Below are 16,850 nucleotides of genomic sequence, written 5' to 3' on the forward strand. Positions count from 1 at the left end.
ACCTGCACACGAACGCTATCCTACATACTCGGGACAATTTACAATGATACCAAGCCATTTTAACCTACACACCTGTACATTTTTGGGGTGGACTGAAGTTCTTGATATAATTATGACTTTCACAAGACATTTGGACAGATATACTGTATAGTTAAACACAAAGAAGCATATTCTGATCCTATTTTAATAGACTAAAGTGACCTGCTGAGTTACTCCAGCACTTTGTGTCTATCTAAACCAAACTATATTACAGTATCTATGTTTCCAGTTCTATTTTTCCTGCAAAACTGGATTGTGTCACTGCATTCCGTCATTATGTGGGAAATAAGAATGGCCCAGGTCGGCAACAGTTAACAAAGCAAGTTTACTGGATGTAGAAACCCCCAACATCAGTCTGAAGAAGTGTCTCGACCCGAAACGTCACCCATTCCTTCTCTCCAGAGATGCTGCCTCACCGCTGAATTACTCCGGCAATTTTGACTACCTTCGATTTTTCCTGCATCTGCAGTTCTTTCTTAAACAAGGAACTGAAAATACTGGTTTATACCAAACATAGACACAAAGTGCTGGAGTAGCTCATCAGGTCAGGCAGCATCTCTGGAGAACGTGGATAGGTGACGTTTCGGGTCGGGACCCTTCTTCAGACTGATCCCAATCATTCCAACCAAAACATTTACTTGTCAGTCTCACCCCCATCAAAGATATTCCCTTCATTCCTCTCACACCTCTGCCCGATTTCTTGGCTACTAACTTAGTTTCCGCCACTCCCCAGCTCAGAAGCTGGCCCTGAAACTTGAAGTGTGTAGGAAGGAACTGTAGATGCTGGTTTACACCAATGATAGGCACAAAATGCTGGGTAACTCAGCGGGACAGGCAGCATCTCTGGAGAAAAGAAATGGGTGATGTTTCTGGTCGAGACCCATCTTCAGACACTGAAGCATGATCTCTGTTTCTCTCTCCATGGAGTCTGCCTGACCTGCTGTGTGTTTTCACCATGTCATAGAGTGATACAGCGTGGAAATAGGCCCTTCGGCCCAACGCCCATACCGATCAATGTGCCCCATCTACACTAGTCCCACTTGCCTGCGCTTGGTCCATATCCCTCCAAACCTGTCCTATCCATGTACCTGTCTAAATGTTCCTTCAATGTTACGTTAAGATAGTCCCTGTCTCAACTTCCTCCTCTGGCAGCTTGTTCCATACAGACACAACCCGTTGCATGAAAAAGTTAACCCCTCAGGTTCCTATTAAATCTTTCCCCCCCTCACCTTAAACCCATGTCCTCTGGTCCTCGATTCACCTACTCTGGGCAAGACACTCTGTGCGTCTACCCAATTTATTCCTCTCATGATTTCCTCATACACCTCTATAAGATCACCCCTCATCCTCCTGCGCTCCAAGGAATAGAGTCCCAGCCTGCTCAACCTCTCCCTATAGCTCACACCCTCTAGTCCTGGCAACATCCTTGTAAATCTTCTCTGCACCATTTCCAGCTTGACAACATCTTTCCTGTAACACGGTGACCAGAACTGAACACAGCATTCTAAATGCGGCCTCACCAATGTCTTGTACAACTGCAACACAACCTCCCAACTTCCATGCTCAATGCCCTGATGGACAAAGGCCATTGAACCAAAAGGCTTTTTGACCACCCTATCTATTGTGACGCCACTTTCAAGGAACTATGTACCAGTAGCACGCCTGTCAAACAGTTTAAAGACTGGTCTCGACCTGAAACGTCACCCATCCGTCTCTCGAGATGCTGTCTGTCCCGCTGAGTTACTCCAGCATTTTGTGTCTACCTGTACTACCAGTCCCCCCTGCTCGACACCCTCCCCAGAGCCCTACCGTTCACTGTGCAGCTTCTGCCCATGTTAGTGCTCTGGGTTTATGCTGGAATTTAGTTTTTAACTGTGGTCAGATCAAGAACTTCAACATCACCGGTCGAACAAAACATTGTCACTTATTGAGCGAGTTACCTCAGTGATAACAACTTGAAGCTTTATGGATGGGACACACTCCAACGAAAGAGGCGACGGGTGCTTTCAGCTTCCAGAAGCTTCCGACGACGACGTCTTCTCGTTACTTCTGCGGTGGGGTGGGAGTGCAGCTTCTAGATGCTTCTAGAATGATCGAGAAGCGGCACATAGTGTGATGGGACGATATCTCTCGAGCAAGACTGCTCTGCTGTGGAATGGTTGGAGATTCGTTCAGGTCTTGCTAGCAAAGCAGAAGTGGGCGAGAACGTTAATCTAACTAATGCATCAAGCGATAAAGGAAATGGTGATGCTCTACAAACAACACTCCAATAGGTAAGTCAAGTCAAGGTCATGGTTTATGGCCATGTGTCCCAGATAGGACGATGAAATTCTTGCTTGCTGCAGCACAACAGAATATAGTAGACATAAATACAGAACAGTTCAGTGTGTCTATATAGCATAGACCGTATATATACACACATAAATAAATAGATAAAGCGCAATAGGCTGTTATAGTTCAGAGTTTGTTTGATGGCTAGTTTAATAGTCTGATGGCTATGGAGAAGAAGCTGTTCCTGAACCTGGATGTACCAGATTTGAGGCTCCTGTACCTTGTACCTGATGGCAGCGGAGAGATGAGTGTGTGGCCAGGATGGTGTGGGTCCTTGATGATGTTGGCAACCATTTTGAGGCAGCGACTGTGATAGATCCCTTCAATGGTGGGAAGGTCAGTGCCGATGATGATGGGCAGAGGTCACAACTTTCTGCTTTCTTTTCCGCTCCGGGACGCTCAAGTTGCCGAACCAAGCCACGATGCAACCAGTCAGTGTGCTCTCTGTGCACCTATAGAAGTTCGAAAGAGTCCTCTTTGACATACCGACTCCATAATCTTCTCAGGAAGCACATTGATGTGCTTTCTTTATAATTGCATCAATGTGCTGGGACCAGGAAAGGTCTTTGGAGATATGCACGCGCAGGAATTTGAAGTTCTTGACCCTTTCCACCATCATCCCATTAATATAAACGGGATTGTGTGTCCCTATCCTACCGCTTCCAAAGTCCACAATCAGTTCCTTGGTTTTGCTGGTGTTGAGAGCCAGGTTATTGTGCTGGCACCATTTGGTCAATCGGTCGAGCTCACTTCTATACTTGACTCGTCCCCATCAGTGATACATCGCACAACAGGAACTAACATGCAGGTTTGTTGAACTGGAAAACAGAAATCATGTGCTTCAAGTCTCACGTCAGCCTCGAGCCACTTCGATATCAGCAGAACTGGAGTGGAATAGTTATTTTAGTTTTGTTTAGTTTCGTTTAGATATACTGCATGGAACCAGGCCCTTTGGCCCACTGAGTCCCTGCTGACCAGCGATCGTCCCGTACATTAGTTTAGTTTAGTTTAATTTAGAGATACAGCATGGAAACAGATCCTTTGGCCCACCGGGTCCATGTTGACCAGCGAACGTCCCGTACACTAGTTTAATTTACTTTAATTTAGAGATACAGCGTGGAAACAGGCCCTCCGAGTTCACACCAACCATCAACCAACTCGTACACTAATTCTATCCTACACGCCAGGGTAATTTACAGAAGTCAATTAACCTACAACCCTGAACGTCTTTAGAAACGTTTCTCTTAACTTTAGCTAAAAAATAAAATCGAAGCTGTACAATAACTGTATTATGTCATATGCCGATGTTTATATTTTTGTACACTGCTTCTAATAAATAAAAATGAAAAAAAAAAAAAATAAACAAACTGGGGCACATGGAGAAAACCTACGCGGTCACAGGGCCATCGAGCAAACTCCATACAGACAGCATCCTGAGTAAGGATCGAACCCAGGTCTCTGGCGCTGTGAGGTAGCAACTCTACCGCTGCACCACCGTGCCACTATTATCACTAATTATCTCCAATCCCGAGGGAACATGAAATAGACAATAGACAATAGGTGCAGGAGTAAGCCATTTGGCCCTTCGAGCCTGCACGGCCAATCAATTTGATCATTCCCAATCAGTACCCCGTTCCTGCCTTCTCCCCATATCCCCTGACTCCGCTATTTTTAAGAGCCCTATCTAGCTCTCTCTTGAAAGCATCCAGAGAACCTGCCTCCACCACCCTTTGAGGCAGAGAATTCCACAGACTCACCACTCTCTGTGAGAAAAAGTGTTTCCTCGTCTCCGTTCTAAATGGCTTACTCCTTATTCTTAAACTGTGGCCCCTGGTTCTGGACTCCCCCAACATTGGGAACATGTTTCTTGCCTCTAGAGTGTCCAAGCCCTTAACAATCTTATACATTTCAATGAGATATCCTCTCATCCTTCTAAACTTCCGAGTGTAAAAGCCCTGCTGCTCCATTCTCTCAACATAAGACAGTCCCGCCATCCCGGGAATTAACCTTGTAAAACTACGCTGCAGTCCCTCAATAGCAAGAATGTCCTTCCTCAAATTAGGGGACCAAAATTGCCCACAATACTCCAGGTGTGATTTCACTCGGGCTTTGTACAACTGCAGAAGGACCTCTTTGCTACTATATTCGATTCCTCTTCTTATAAAGGCCAACATGCCATTCGATTTCTTTACTGCCTGCTGTACCTGCATGCTTACTTTCATAAACTGATGTCCAAAGACCCCCAGATCGTGTTGTACATCCCTTTTCCCAACTTGACGCCATTTAGATAGTAATCTGCCTTCCTGTTTTTGCTACCAGTGGATAACCTCACATTTATCCGCATTAAACTTCATCTGCCATGCATCTGCCCACTTACCCAACCTGTCCAAGGGGTCCTCTAATTCTGAGGCTAAGACCTCTAGTCCTAGACTCTCCCACCAGTGGAAACATCCTCTCCACATCCACTCTATCCGGGTCTTTCGCCATTCTGTACATTTTAATGAGGTCTCCCCTTATTCTCCGGTGGGCGGCGCGACTCTGGTCAGCAGCGGCCTCTGCAGTCTGTCCGCGTTTTATTATTTTCTGTCTGTGTTTTTTATGTAGTTTTTGTTATTTTTTTTGTTGGGGTGTGTGTGTGTGGGGGGGGGCGGGGGTGGGGTGGGAGGGGGGGGGGAAACTTTTTTAAATCTCTCCCTGCACGGGAGACCCGACCTTTTCTCGTCGGGTTTCCGTTGTCGTTGGGGCCGCAACGAGGAGCGGCCTCCAACAGGAAGAGACCGGGGACTCTGGTGCTACGACTCACCGTCGCCGTCGCGGGGCCGAGTCCGGCGCGGGTGGAGCGGTGGAGGAGCGCTGCTGCTGCTGCTGCTGCTGCTGCTGCGGCCCGACCGGAGAGTCGGAGGCTCCAACGGCAGGTCTGTGGACGGCGGCACCGGGAGCCCGCGGCTCCCTGGAGGGAGACCGCTTTTCAGGGCTCTCGCAACGGCGACTTCCCCCGCCCGAGTTGCGGGGTCGAAGAGCTCCTAGAGCGGGGCCTACGTCACTGCCCCGCGCGGCTTGGAATGGCCGCGGGACTCTGTGAGCGCACACCGGGGGCTCTAACACCAAGACCCGGTGTGCGACCTCGCACCACCCGGCGTGGCTTTAATGGCCGCGGGACAATCGCCATCGCCAGCCGGGGGCTTTGACTTTGACTCTGACATGGGGGGGGGGGGGGGGGGGAGGGGAGAGTGCAGTGGAGAGATAAGTTTATTTGGCCTTCCATCACAGCGATGTGATGGATGTTTATGTAAATTATGTTGTGTCTTGGGTCTACGTGTTTGTAATGTATGACTGCAGAAACGGCATTTCGTTTGGACCTCAAGGGGTCCAAATGGCAATTAAATGTATCTTGTATCTTGTAAACTCCAGCGAGTACAGGCCCAGTGCCGACAAACACTAATCATAGGTTAACCTACTAATTCCTGGAATCATTCTTGTAAACCTCCTCTGGACCCTCTCCAGAGCCACCATATCCTTCCTCAGATATGGTGCCCAAAATTGTTCACAAAATTCCAAATGCGGCCTGACCAGTACCTTATAGAGGCTCAACATTACATCCCCGTTTTTGTATACAAACCCTCTTGAAATACATGAGTTTGCTTTCTTTACTACAGATTCGACCTGCAGATTAACATTTTGGGGTTCCTGCACCAGCACTCCCAAGTCCCTTTGCACCTCCGATTTCTGGATTCTCTCCCCACTTAGAAAATAGTCTACGCCTTTATTCCTACGACCAAAATGCATGACTCCACACTTTGCTCCACTATATTCCATCTGCCCACTCTACCAACCTGTCCTTCTGCAGAGTCCCTGCTTTCTCTACACTACGTGCCCCTCCACCTATTTTTGTATCATCTGCAAACTTTGTCACACATCCTTCAATCTCCTCGTCCAAATCATTAATATTCAAGGGACCTGGGTTTGATCCCGATTACGGGTGCTGTCTGTACGGAGTTTGCACGTTCTCCCCATGACCTGCGTGGGTTTTCTCCGAGATCTACAGCTTCCTCCCACACTCCAAGGACGCACAGGTTTGTAGGTTAATTGCCTTGGTAAAATTGTAAATTGTCCCTACTGTGTGTTAGTGTGCGGGGATCACTGGTCGGTGCAGACTCGGTGGGTCGAAGGGCCTGTTTCTGCGCTGGATCTCCAAACTAAACATCCTTCCTGTAATGTGGGTGACCACAACTACACACAAGGTCGATGCTGTTGTTAGTCCTTTCGTACAGAGCTGCAGTTTATCACTGCGTCAGTAACACTACAGACCATTCTGTAGCTACATTTATACTGGCCCATAGATATTAATTACTGAAACTTCATATCTACGGTATTAAGATATTAACGTATCTTCACCCAAACTATCAGTGGGGGGGTTATGGATTCTGGATGATGGTTATTGTTGATAGAATTTTAATATTGAGCAACAAACATCACTGTAGAAACGAGGAACTGCAGATGCTGGTTTACAAAAGAAACCACAAAGGACTGGCTCAGTGGTTGTGGCTGTGTGTGTGAGTGAGGCTGTGAACATCACTCACTCAGTACCACTCCCGAATCCGGAGTGAAGCCACTGTCCGTTTAGTTCAGTTTGGTGTAGATATACCGCGCGGAAACAGGCCTTTCGGCCCACCGAGTCCGCGCCGTCCAGCGATCTCCGCACACTAACACTAACCTAGGGACAATCTACATCTATACCAAGACAATTAACCTACAAACCTGCACGTCTTTGGAGTGTGGGAGACCGGAGCACCCGGAGAAAACCGGCGCAGGTCACGGGGAGAACGTACAAACTCCACACAGACAGCATCTGTCGTCAGGATTGAACCCGGTCCCTGGCGCTGTAAGGCAGCGACTCTACCGCTGCACCACCGCAGAAATGGCGTTGCCTCGTGGCTAGGAGAAGGGGAACTCTCTCTCTCTGTCTCTATCTTTAGTACGGGTGTCAGGGGTTATGGGGTGAAGGCAGGAAAATGCGGTTAGGAGGGAGAGATAGATCAGCCATGATTAAATGGCGGAGTAGACTTGATGGGCTGAATAGCCTAATTCTGCTCCAATCACTTATGAACAGGACAAGTTTGGACGTCCAGGGTTGTGAAGCTTGTGGGAGTTCTCTAAAGTCTGTGGACTGGGGGATACCAGTTGTGGATCTTCAGATGTTAGAGACGTTGACTCCACTCATGAACCCGTAGAGAACCAGGCGGGAAGTCTCCCCCCGCGGTGACCCCAAGATCATCACTGATCGCCACCTCCATGTGATCACGCCAGGGGCAAGGAAGAGACAGAGAGACGAGGAGAGACGGGGAGATTGAGAGAGGCTGAGACAGAGAGACGGTGAGACTGGGAGAGACTGGGAGACCGAGAGAGATTGGGACCCTGAGAAACTTTGAGCGAGAGAGACGGGGAGAGGCTTTGAGACTGAAAGACTGAGAGACTGAGAGAGACAAGAGAGATTTTGGAATGAAGTGAGTTTACTGGCTTCATCTCCTCTGTAAGTCTACTCTGCTCAACGTTAATAGATCGAACGTCTTTGTGGAAAATTCTAACGATAAAATGTGAGGGACTGGAGTGTAGGTTCACCAGGTTAATTCCCGGGATGGCGGGACTGTCATATGCTGAGAGAATAGAGCGGCTGGGCTTGTACACTCTGGAGTTTAGAAGGATGAGAGGATATCTTATTGAAACATATAAGATTATTAAGGGTTTGGACACGCAAGAGGCAGGAAACATGTTCCCGATGTTGGGGGAGTCCAGAACCTGGGGCCACAGTTTATGAATAAGGAGTAAGCCATTTAGAACGGAGACGAGGAAACACTTCTTCACACAGAGAGTTGAGAGTTGTGAGTACGTGGAATTCCCTGTCTCAGAGGGCGGTGGAGGCCGATTCTCTGGAAACTTTCTAGAGAGAGCTAGATAGGGCTCTTGAAGATAGTCAGGGGATATGGGGAGAAGGCAGGAACGGGGTACTGATTGTGGATGATCAGCCATGATCACATTGAATGGCGGTGCTAGCTTGAAGAGCCATATGGCCTACTCCTGCACCTATTGTCTATTGTCTATTTATTGTTTCACATCTTTAAGTGGAATGTTAGAAATAGAGGGTAATCGATAATAATTTGGTGCGAATAAAGTTGGATTAGATTAGTCTTCTTTCGTGTCCATCTTCCATGTTTCAAATGTTGACATCGCTGTCATCGTCCGTCCTGAAAAGGACACAAGCTTCTGGCGACAATCATTGGAAGCCATCACTTGTTGCAGTAGAGGGGGGAGGGGGGGGGGGAGAGAGAGAGAGGGGGGGGGGGGAGAGAGAGGGGGGGGGGGGGAGGGGGGAGGGAAAAAGGGGGGAGGGGGGAGAGATAGGGGGGGGGGGGGGGGGGGGGAGAGGATGAGAGGAGAAAGTATGATGTTTTTAATGTCCTGGTGTTCACTTACCTCTCCATCTCTCCCTCCTTTTCTCGCCATTCCCTTAAGGTTTACTGTGGGTATGAGAGAGTTTTGTGGGTGGGGGAGGGAGAGGGAGAGAGAGAGAGAGAGAGAGGGGGGGGGGGGGGTAGAGACACGGAACCTCACCTTCCTTTCTCCAGAGATGCTGCCTGACCCGCTGAGTTACTCCAGTTTTTTGTGTCTATCCTCGGTATAAACCATTAAGTGCAGTGCCAAGCCGGGCAAAATGACTCGGCATTTGGGATTTGAAAAGAAGGGGCCGTTGTCAGCAAAGATACGAGAGGAGCTATGATCTTTGGTTATCAGTGCGGGTGGGGCGGGGCGGGAAGCAACGGCCGCCATTGCGGGATTGGGGCGGGAGCGAGCGTCGACAGTTGGTCGGGGGGGGGGCGAGCGCGAGCGTCGACAGTTGGTCGGGGCGGGAGCGAGCGCCGACAGTTGGGCGGGGCGGGAGCGAGCGCCGACAGTTGGGCGGGGCGGGAGCGAGCGTCGACAGTTGGGCGGGGCGGGAGCGAGCGTGGACAGTTGGGCGGGAGCGAGCGTGGACAGTTGGGCGGGGCGGGAGCGAGCGTCGACAGTTGGTCGGGGCGGGCGGGAGCGAGCGTCGACAGTTGGGCGGGGCGGGAGCGAGCGTCGACAGTTTGGCGGGGCGGGGAGCGAGCGTCGACAGTTGGTCGGGGGGCGGGAGCGAGCGTCGACAGTTGGGCGGGGCGGGGCCGGGAGCGAGCGTCCGACAGTTGGGCGGGGCGGGAGCGAGCGTGGACAGTTGGGCGGGGCGGGAGCGAGCGCCGACAGTTGGGCGGGGCGGGAGCGAGCGCCGACAGTTGGGCGGGGATAGAGCGAGCGTCGACAGTTGGGCGGGGCGGGAGCGAGCGTGGACAGTTGGGGGGGGGGAGGGAGCGAGCGCCGACAGTTGGGCGGGGCGGGAGCGAGCGCCGACAGTTGGGCGGGGATAGAGCGAGCGTGGACAGTTGGGCGGGGCGGGAGCGAGCGTCGACAGTGTCGAGGCGGACACAGCTGGGGGGGTGGGGGCGGCGCGGGCAGTTGATGGGCGCCGACCATTGAGAGGGCGAAGGCGGGCGGGCTGGAGTGTCAACAGCTGGAGGCCGTGAGCGAACGGGCGTCGATAGTTGGGTCGGCGGGAGGTTAACGGGCGTCTAACGCTGGAGCCGCGCGCGGGAACGTTGACAGTTGGAGCCGGCGCGAGCACCTTGCGGCCGCCCGCGCATGCTTGGGGAGGCGGGGCCTCGCACGCTGTCACCATCAAAGATGATAGAGGAGGTAGGGGGTGGGGGAGGGAGAGAGGTGGAGGAGGGAGAGGTGGGTAGGTGGAAGGGGGAGGAGGGAGAGTGGGCGAGGAGAGAGAGGGAGATGGAGAGGGAGGGACGGTGGAGGAGGAGAGGGGGGGGGGAGGGTGGGAGGATGGAGGGAGAGGGGGAAGGGGAGAGAGAGGGGGAAGAGTGTGGAGGGGGAAAGGGGTAGGGGAGAGTGGAGGGAGGGGTAGAGGGGAGAAAAGGGGGAAAGAGTGGGGAAGGGTAGGGCGGAGTGGTGGAAGAGTGGGGAAGGGGGTGGGTGGAGAGAGGAAAGGGCGGTTGGGGGTGGGAGCAGAGAGGGGGGATGGGGGTGAGTGAGGGGGTGGGAGAGGGAGAGGGTTGAGGAGAGGGAGATGGAGAGAGGGGAGGAGTCCCACACTCTAGATACGTGCCGGTTTGTAGGTTAATTGGCTTCTGTAAATTATCCCTAGTTGTGTGTGTATACAGACACAACTTTTATTTCTCGTTTATTATATTGTCCACAGTGTACTGTTTCCATATTGTGTTGTGCTGCTGCAAGTCAGAATGTCATTGTTCTGTCTGGGACACATGACAATAAAACACTTGACTTGATTGTAGAGATACTGTGTGGAAACAGGCTCTTTGGCCCACTGAGTCCGCACCGACCAGCGATCACCCGTACACTTATATTTATATGTTTATGTGTTTAGACAGCATGCAACACAAAGCTTTTCTCCTCTAGTGGCAGAGTCTAGGACCAGAGTCCATAACCTCAGCATTAAAGGACGTTCTTTTAGGAAGGAGATGGGAAGGAATTTCTTTCATCAGAGGGTGGTGAATCTGTGGAATTCTTTGCCACAGAATGGATATTTTTAAGGCAGAGATAGATGGATTCTTGATTAGTATGAGTGTCAGAGGTTGCGGGGAGAAGGCAGGAGAATGAGGTTAGGAGCCATGATTGAATGGCGGGGTAGACTGTGATGGCCCTTATGAGGATACAATAATGCCATGACCATGTATGTACCATCTTGTGGCATGTAAAATAATGATGACCTGGTTTATATTGAAATATTTATTTCATTCTGCAAGCATATTTTAAATCATGATCAATATTTTAGTGATATTTAATAGCTCATATCTTAACATAGAATCTTCTATAACATATATGTACATCAATATTAAAGTTCATTCTTACTCTACCCGTACGACATTCCTTCATTAATTTTAATCTTAGTTCAGTTTACCCTTCCCCGTAAAAGACACTTTTTTAGTTCTTCTTACATCCGACTAATTCTACTTCGAAATCCAAACAGCCTCTTTGAAGACAGACACAATAAACTGGAGTAACACCGCGGGTCAGGCAGCATCTCTGGAGAAATCTGTCAGTGTCCCTTCGTTATCACCTCTTCCACAGCCAACAATGGACCATTGTGGGCTCCACCTCTCCTTGATCGTCGGTGCCGGCTCTGATTTGTTATGTACCTTTTCACACCTCTAGTTTCCCTCTCCCCTAACTCTCGGTCTGAGGACGGGTCTCGACCCCAAACGTCACCGATTCCTTCTCTCCAGAGACATTGCCTGTCCCGCTGAGTCACTCCAACACTTTGGGATTAAACCAGCATCTGCAGTTCCTTCTGACACAGTCTTTTTTCTTTTTACCCTTCAGTGGCCTCTCTGCTTTTGTCTCTCTCCCCTCTCTCAGTGATACACATTAAACATGTACTTTTAACATGCCTACGAAGAATTATAATTGAATTTATAAACACAGCTCATTCGATCAGCGGTTGTCATTAAATCCACTGCGATCCATGGTCTTACACTGAAGGGAAGAGATTTCCATGGTTCAGGCATGACCAAATGCTGAGTATGTCAAACAAACCCACTAAAGTATGTGTGTCGGAAGGAACTGCAGATGCTGGGTTAAACCGATGATGGACACAAAAAGCTGGAGTAACTCAGCAGGACAGGCAGCATCTCTGGAGAGAAGGAATGGGTGCATTTCGTGTCGAGACCCTTCTTCTGAAGAAACATCACTTATTCCTTGCTCCAGAGATGCTGCCTGTCCCGCTAAAGTCACTAAAGTTTGCAATTAGGCTCCCGTTCTCAATGGTTCGATTTTGCTATATTGTTATAGTTACAAATGCACAGCAAAATTATTTTCTTACAAACAGCCCAGTAGTTCCAATGACCAGCATCAGATGAAAGAAGGATTAGTCCCTTGGTGTGACGTGCTCTGCAGTTATATCGTTAAATAGTCTCTTGCCAGGCATCTTTGTGAGTTGGGAATATGAGGAACTAGAGGATCTTGAGATATACGTAGCCAAGATCTCTATGGTCAGGGAGGTCTAAGGTGGCCACATGGTCGTCTAGCCCATGGTCTAGTCCAAGGGGCCTTGGTGAGACAGTGTCAAGGGTTGTGGCTAAAGTTTCTGGTCTCCGTCCCTGTGGAATGACGTATTAGCTTAGTTTAGAGATGCAGCGCGGAAACAGGCCCTTCGGCCCACCAGCCATCGATCTCTGCACACTAACACTATCCCGCACACACTAGGGATACTTTACAATTACACCAGGCCAATTAACCTACAAACCTGCACGTCTTTGGAGTGTGGAAGGAAACCGAATATCTCGGAGAAAACCCGTGCAGGTCACGGGTGGAATGTACAAACTCCGTACAGACCGTCTGGATTGAACCCGGGTCTCTGGCGCTGTGAGGCAGCAACTCTACCGCTGCGCCATCGTGTCGCCCCAGATACGTGGGGGAGAGGGGTGCTCGGAGGAACTCCTCGCCAAACTCCTGCGGCACTGCTTGGGGGGGGGGGGTCAGGAACTGGAGCGACACAGTGACTAAAGAGAAGTGACTCTGTGTGACCCTGGGCACCCATGGGCCGGTGAGGGTGAGTGTGCGGGAGCATGCGAGGATACACGCGGGTGAGGGGTGTTCGCTGGCACAGGACGGCCCACCACGCTCCATCGTCTCCTCCGTCCCCTCACTGGGGTTCTCCCGAAGTTGACTCTGTTTCCTGGACACTTCTCCTGACCTGGGGACAGAGACAAGCAGCAGGTCAGTGTGACATGAACCATCCAACTTTACAAACCTTCACACCTTTTTTTTAAACCAGCATCTGCGGTTCCCTGTTTAATAATCATAATAATAATAATAATAATAACAAGCCTTTATTGTCATTGTTCTTAGAAATACAACTAAATTTGGAGAGGTACTCCTGATCAGTTAAAACAAGATAGAAACGTAGAAAATAGGTGCAGGAGTAGGCCATTCGGCCCTTCGAGCCTGCACCGCTATTCAATATGATCATATCTGAAACTCTCTGCCACAGAAGGTAGTTGAGGCCAGTTCATTGGTTATATTTAAGAGGGAGTTAAATGTGGCCCTTGTGGCTAAAGGGATCAGGGGATATGGAGAGAAGACAGGGATGGGATACTGAGTTGGATGATCAGCCATGATCATATGCACTTGTAAAAGATATTTTTAATCTCAATGAGACTTCTCCTGGTTAAATATTGAATGGCGGTGCAGGCTCGAAGGGCTGAATGACCTACTCCTGCACCTATTTTTCTATGTTTCTATCATGGCTGATCATCCAATTCAGTATCCCATACCTGCCTTCTTTTCATACCCCCTGATCCATTTAGCCACAAGGGCCACATATAACTCCCTCTTAAATATAGCCAATGAACTGGCCTCAACTACCTTCTGTGGCAGAGAATTCCACAGATTCACAACTCTCTGGGTGAAAACGTTTTTCTGCATTTCAGTCCTAAATGGCCATCCCCTTATTCTTAAACTGTGTGACCCCTGGATCTGGACTCTCCCAACATGGGGAACATTTTTCCTGCATCTGATGCCTGTCCAATCCCTTAAGAATTGTCCATGTTTCTTTAAGATCCCCTCTCATACATCTAAATTCTGGTGAACATAAGTCCAGTCGACTTCTTCCTGCCGATTTTTTAAAAAGCAGATTCTTAGTTGCAGTAAGATTCCTCTTCACCCTCTGCCTTCAGTTTTTGCAGCAGAAAAACCAAAGCCAATGGTGATAAGGAAATGTAGAATGGTTCATTGTTAGCTGTGGGGAAGGTGACAATGTGGCATACAACTAGTAATATTTAATCAGGAGGACAGTAGAACTAGTCGGAGAACTAGGATGGGGGTGGAGATTGCAGCAGTCTCAACCCGAAATGTCACCCATTCCTTCCCTCCGGAGATGCCGCCTGTCCCGCTGAGTTACTCCAGCATTTTGTGACTGTCCTCGGCCTCAGTACAAGCCTTGGCGATGACAAGAGGAACAGAACGATGGATAAGGTCATAGGTGATAGGAGCAGAATTAGGCCATTCGGCCCATCAAGTCATGGCTGATCCAGACCATTCACCAAGATGGCTCATCTTCCACAAGCACACCATTTCCCTGCACGACCCCCACTCCCGCAAATCCAGAATTCCATACACAAGAAGGCATGTTCATAAGTGATAGGGGCAGAATTAGACCATTCGGCCCATCGAGTCTACTCCGCCATTCAATCATGGCTGATCTATCTCTCCCTCCGAACCCCATTCTCCTGCCTTCTCCCCGTAATCCCTGACACCCGTACTAATTAAGAAAATGGCTGTCTCCAAAGTTCTCCCGCACCAAGAGCCTTTGAGCTTGTACCTGGTTGGAGGAGGTGGTGGAGGCAGCGACTGGTGTCCATCTAACTGGCCGAGCGAAGCACTTCGTGAAGCATTTTGTGAAGCCTCGCTGGTACCACTCTCTCACCTGTTGGTACAAAGACACACAGGATTCATATTGGAGCCTCCGACAAACACCAGGCAGGCTCAGGCCAGCAATCCTGACCTCAGCTTCGTATTTTTGTTCCGTTAACAATAAGCTTTCATGCCAATAATCACAAAGTAGATAGGCGCAGATCAGCGAGACTAGCACCGGACATTGGTCAGGCGAGGAGAGGGATGTGGGTTCGCCGGCCTGCAGCAACCTGGGCCTCACCTGGTCTTACCTGGGGCTTGCCTGGACATAACTAGCCTTACCTGGGCTTAACTTGTCTTACCTGGCCTCACCTGGGTCTTACCTGGCCTTATCTGGGGCTTACTTAGTCATGGAGTGATACAGTCTGGAAACAGGCCCTTGGCCCACCTCGCCCACACTGGCCAACAATGTCCCAGCTACCCTAGTCTCACTTACCTGTTCTTGGTCCATAACTGTCAGAACCTGTCCAATCCATGTATCTGTCCAACTGTTTCTTAAACGATGGGATAATCCCAGCCTCAACTACCTCCTCTGGCAGCTTGTTCCATACACCCACCACCCTCTGTGTGGTAAAAGTAACCCCTCGGATTCCTATTAAATCTATACCCCTTAACCTTGAAACTATGTCCTCTGGTCCTCGATTCCTCTACTCTGTGTAGAAGACTCTGTGTATCCATCCAACCTATTCCTCTCATGATTTTACCTAGTCCAGGTACCTTACCTGGGCTTACCTGGATCGGGGGGGGTGAGGAGGGGGAGAGGGGTTCCAGTACATCCTGCACATGGACCCGACTTTGGAATTTGGACATTTTTGTTTGTAAACCTCACCAAAATATGGCGACTATGCATCTGTGGATTGTGCTACAGAATTGCACCATGCAGTGCATACTCGACAGCAAAGAACCATAAGAGGGTGGCACGGTGGCGTAGCGGTAGAGTTGCTGCCTCACAGCACCAGAGACCCGGGTTCAATCCTGACTACGGAGTTTGTACATTCTCCCCGTGACCTGCGTGGGTTTTCTCCGGGTGCTCCGGTTTCCTCCCACACTCCAAAGACATGCAGGTTTGTAGGTTAATTAGTATGGTAAAATTGTAAATTGTCCCTTGTGTGTGTTGGATAGTGTTAGAGTACAGGGGTCGCTGGTTGGCGTGGACTCAGTGGGCCGAAGGGCCTGTTTCCATGCTGTATCTCCAAACAAAACTATAAAAAAGCATCATCCCTCAGTTAGTACAGACTGTACACAACAGCTCACATGCAAGATGCTCCATTAAGTTCAGTTTTTTATTTAGTTTAGTTTATAGATACAGCACAAAACAGGCCCTTCGGCCAACCGAGTTCACACCGACCAGCGATCCCCGCACACTAACACTGTCCTACACGCTCAAGGGACAATTTACAATTTTACCAAAGCCAATTAACCTACAAACCTGTATGTCTTTGGAGTGTGGGAGGAAACCAGAGTACCCGGAGAAAACCCACGCAGGTGACGAGAACGTGCAAACTCCGTACAGACAGCACCCGTAGTCTGGATCGAACCCAGGTCTCTGGCGCTGTGAGACAGCAACTCTACCGCTGTGCCACCCACATGGCGCCATTTTACAGACCAAGCTGCAGTTGGCCACAAAAGCCCAGTAGATCCGTCACCTTGGTGTGGAAGCAACACATGATAGTTGACTCAAGGGATTGTGGCCATACCTTCTTCCTCATGAGACAGTGCATGACGAAGATGAACATCCCCTGGAAGCTGTTGAGGATGCTGAAGATGTACATCATTGGGACGGTTGCGTTTTCAATGAATAATCCACCAAATATCCAGGTGGAGCCCAGAATCACCAGTTGCCCAAGGGCAGTCAGGGTAAACACTCTGTAAACAGACACGCACGTACTCAATGGTGCATGGTGAGAAAACAGGTGAACATCACACTCACACACTTAGAATCACACTCACACTTATAATCACACTCA

The 16,850-nt window shown here is 49.7% G+C and overlaps 1 protein-coding gene across 1 annotated transcript in view; it reads right to left on the reverse strand.

The window, feature by feature from the left end:
* Positions 1 to 11,190: 11,190 nt before the first annotated feature.
* The window catches only part of LOC129714318 (adhesion G protein-coupled receptor E2-like), a 53,852-nt gene continuing 48,192 nt past the window's right edge, over positions 11,191 to 16,850 (reverse strand). The window contains exons 14-16 of the mRNA XM_055663858.1: positions 16,581 to 16,749; positions 14,792 to 14,896; positions 11,191 to 13,165 (exon numbers count right to left, since the gene is read on the reverse strand). Of these exons, the coding sequence (XP_055519833.1) occupies positions 13,115 to 13,165; positions 14,792 to 14,896; positions 16,581 to 16,749 (325 nt within the window). The 3' untranslated portion in view covers positions 11,191 to 13,114. The remainder of the gene's footprint in view (positions 13,166 to 14,791; positions 14,897 to 16,580; positions 16,750 to 16,850) is intronic.

This window comes from Leucoraja erinacea, chromosome 39, assembly GCF_028641065.1.
Source record: "Leucoraja erinacea ecotype New England chromosome 39, Leri_hhj_1, whole genome shotgun sequence".
NCBI classification, from domain to species: domain Eukaryota; kingdom Metazoa; phylum Chordata; class Chondrichthyes; order Rajiformes; family Rajidae; genus Leucoraja; species Leucoraja erinaceus.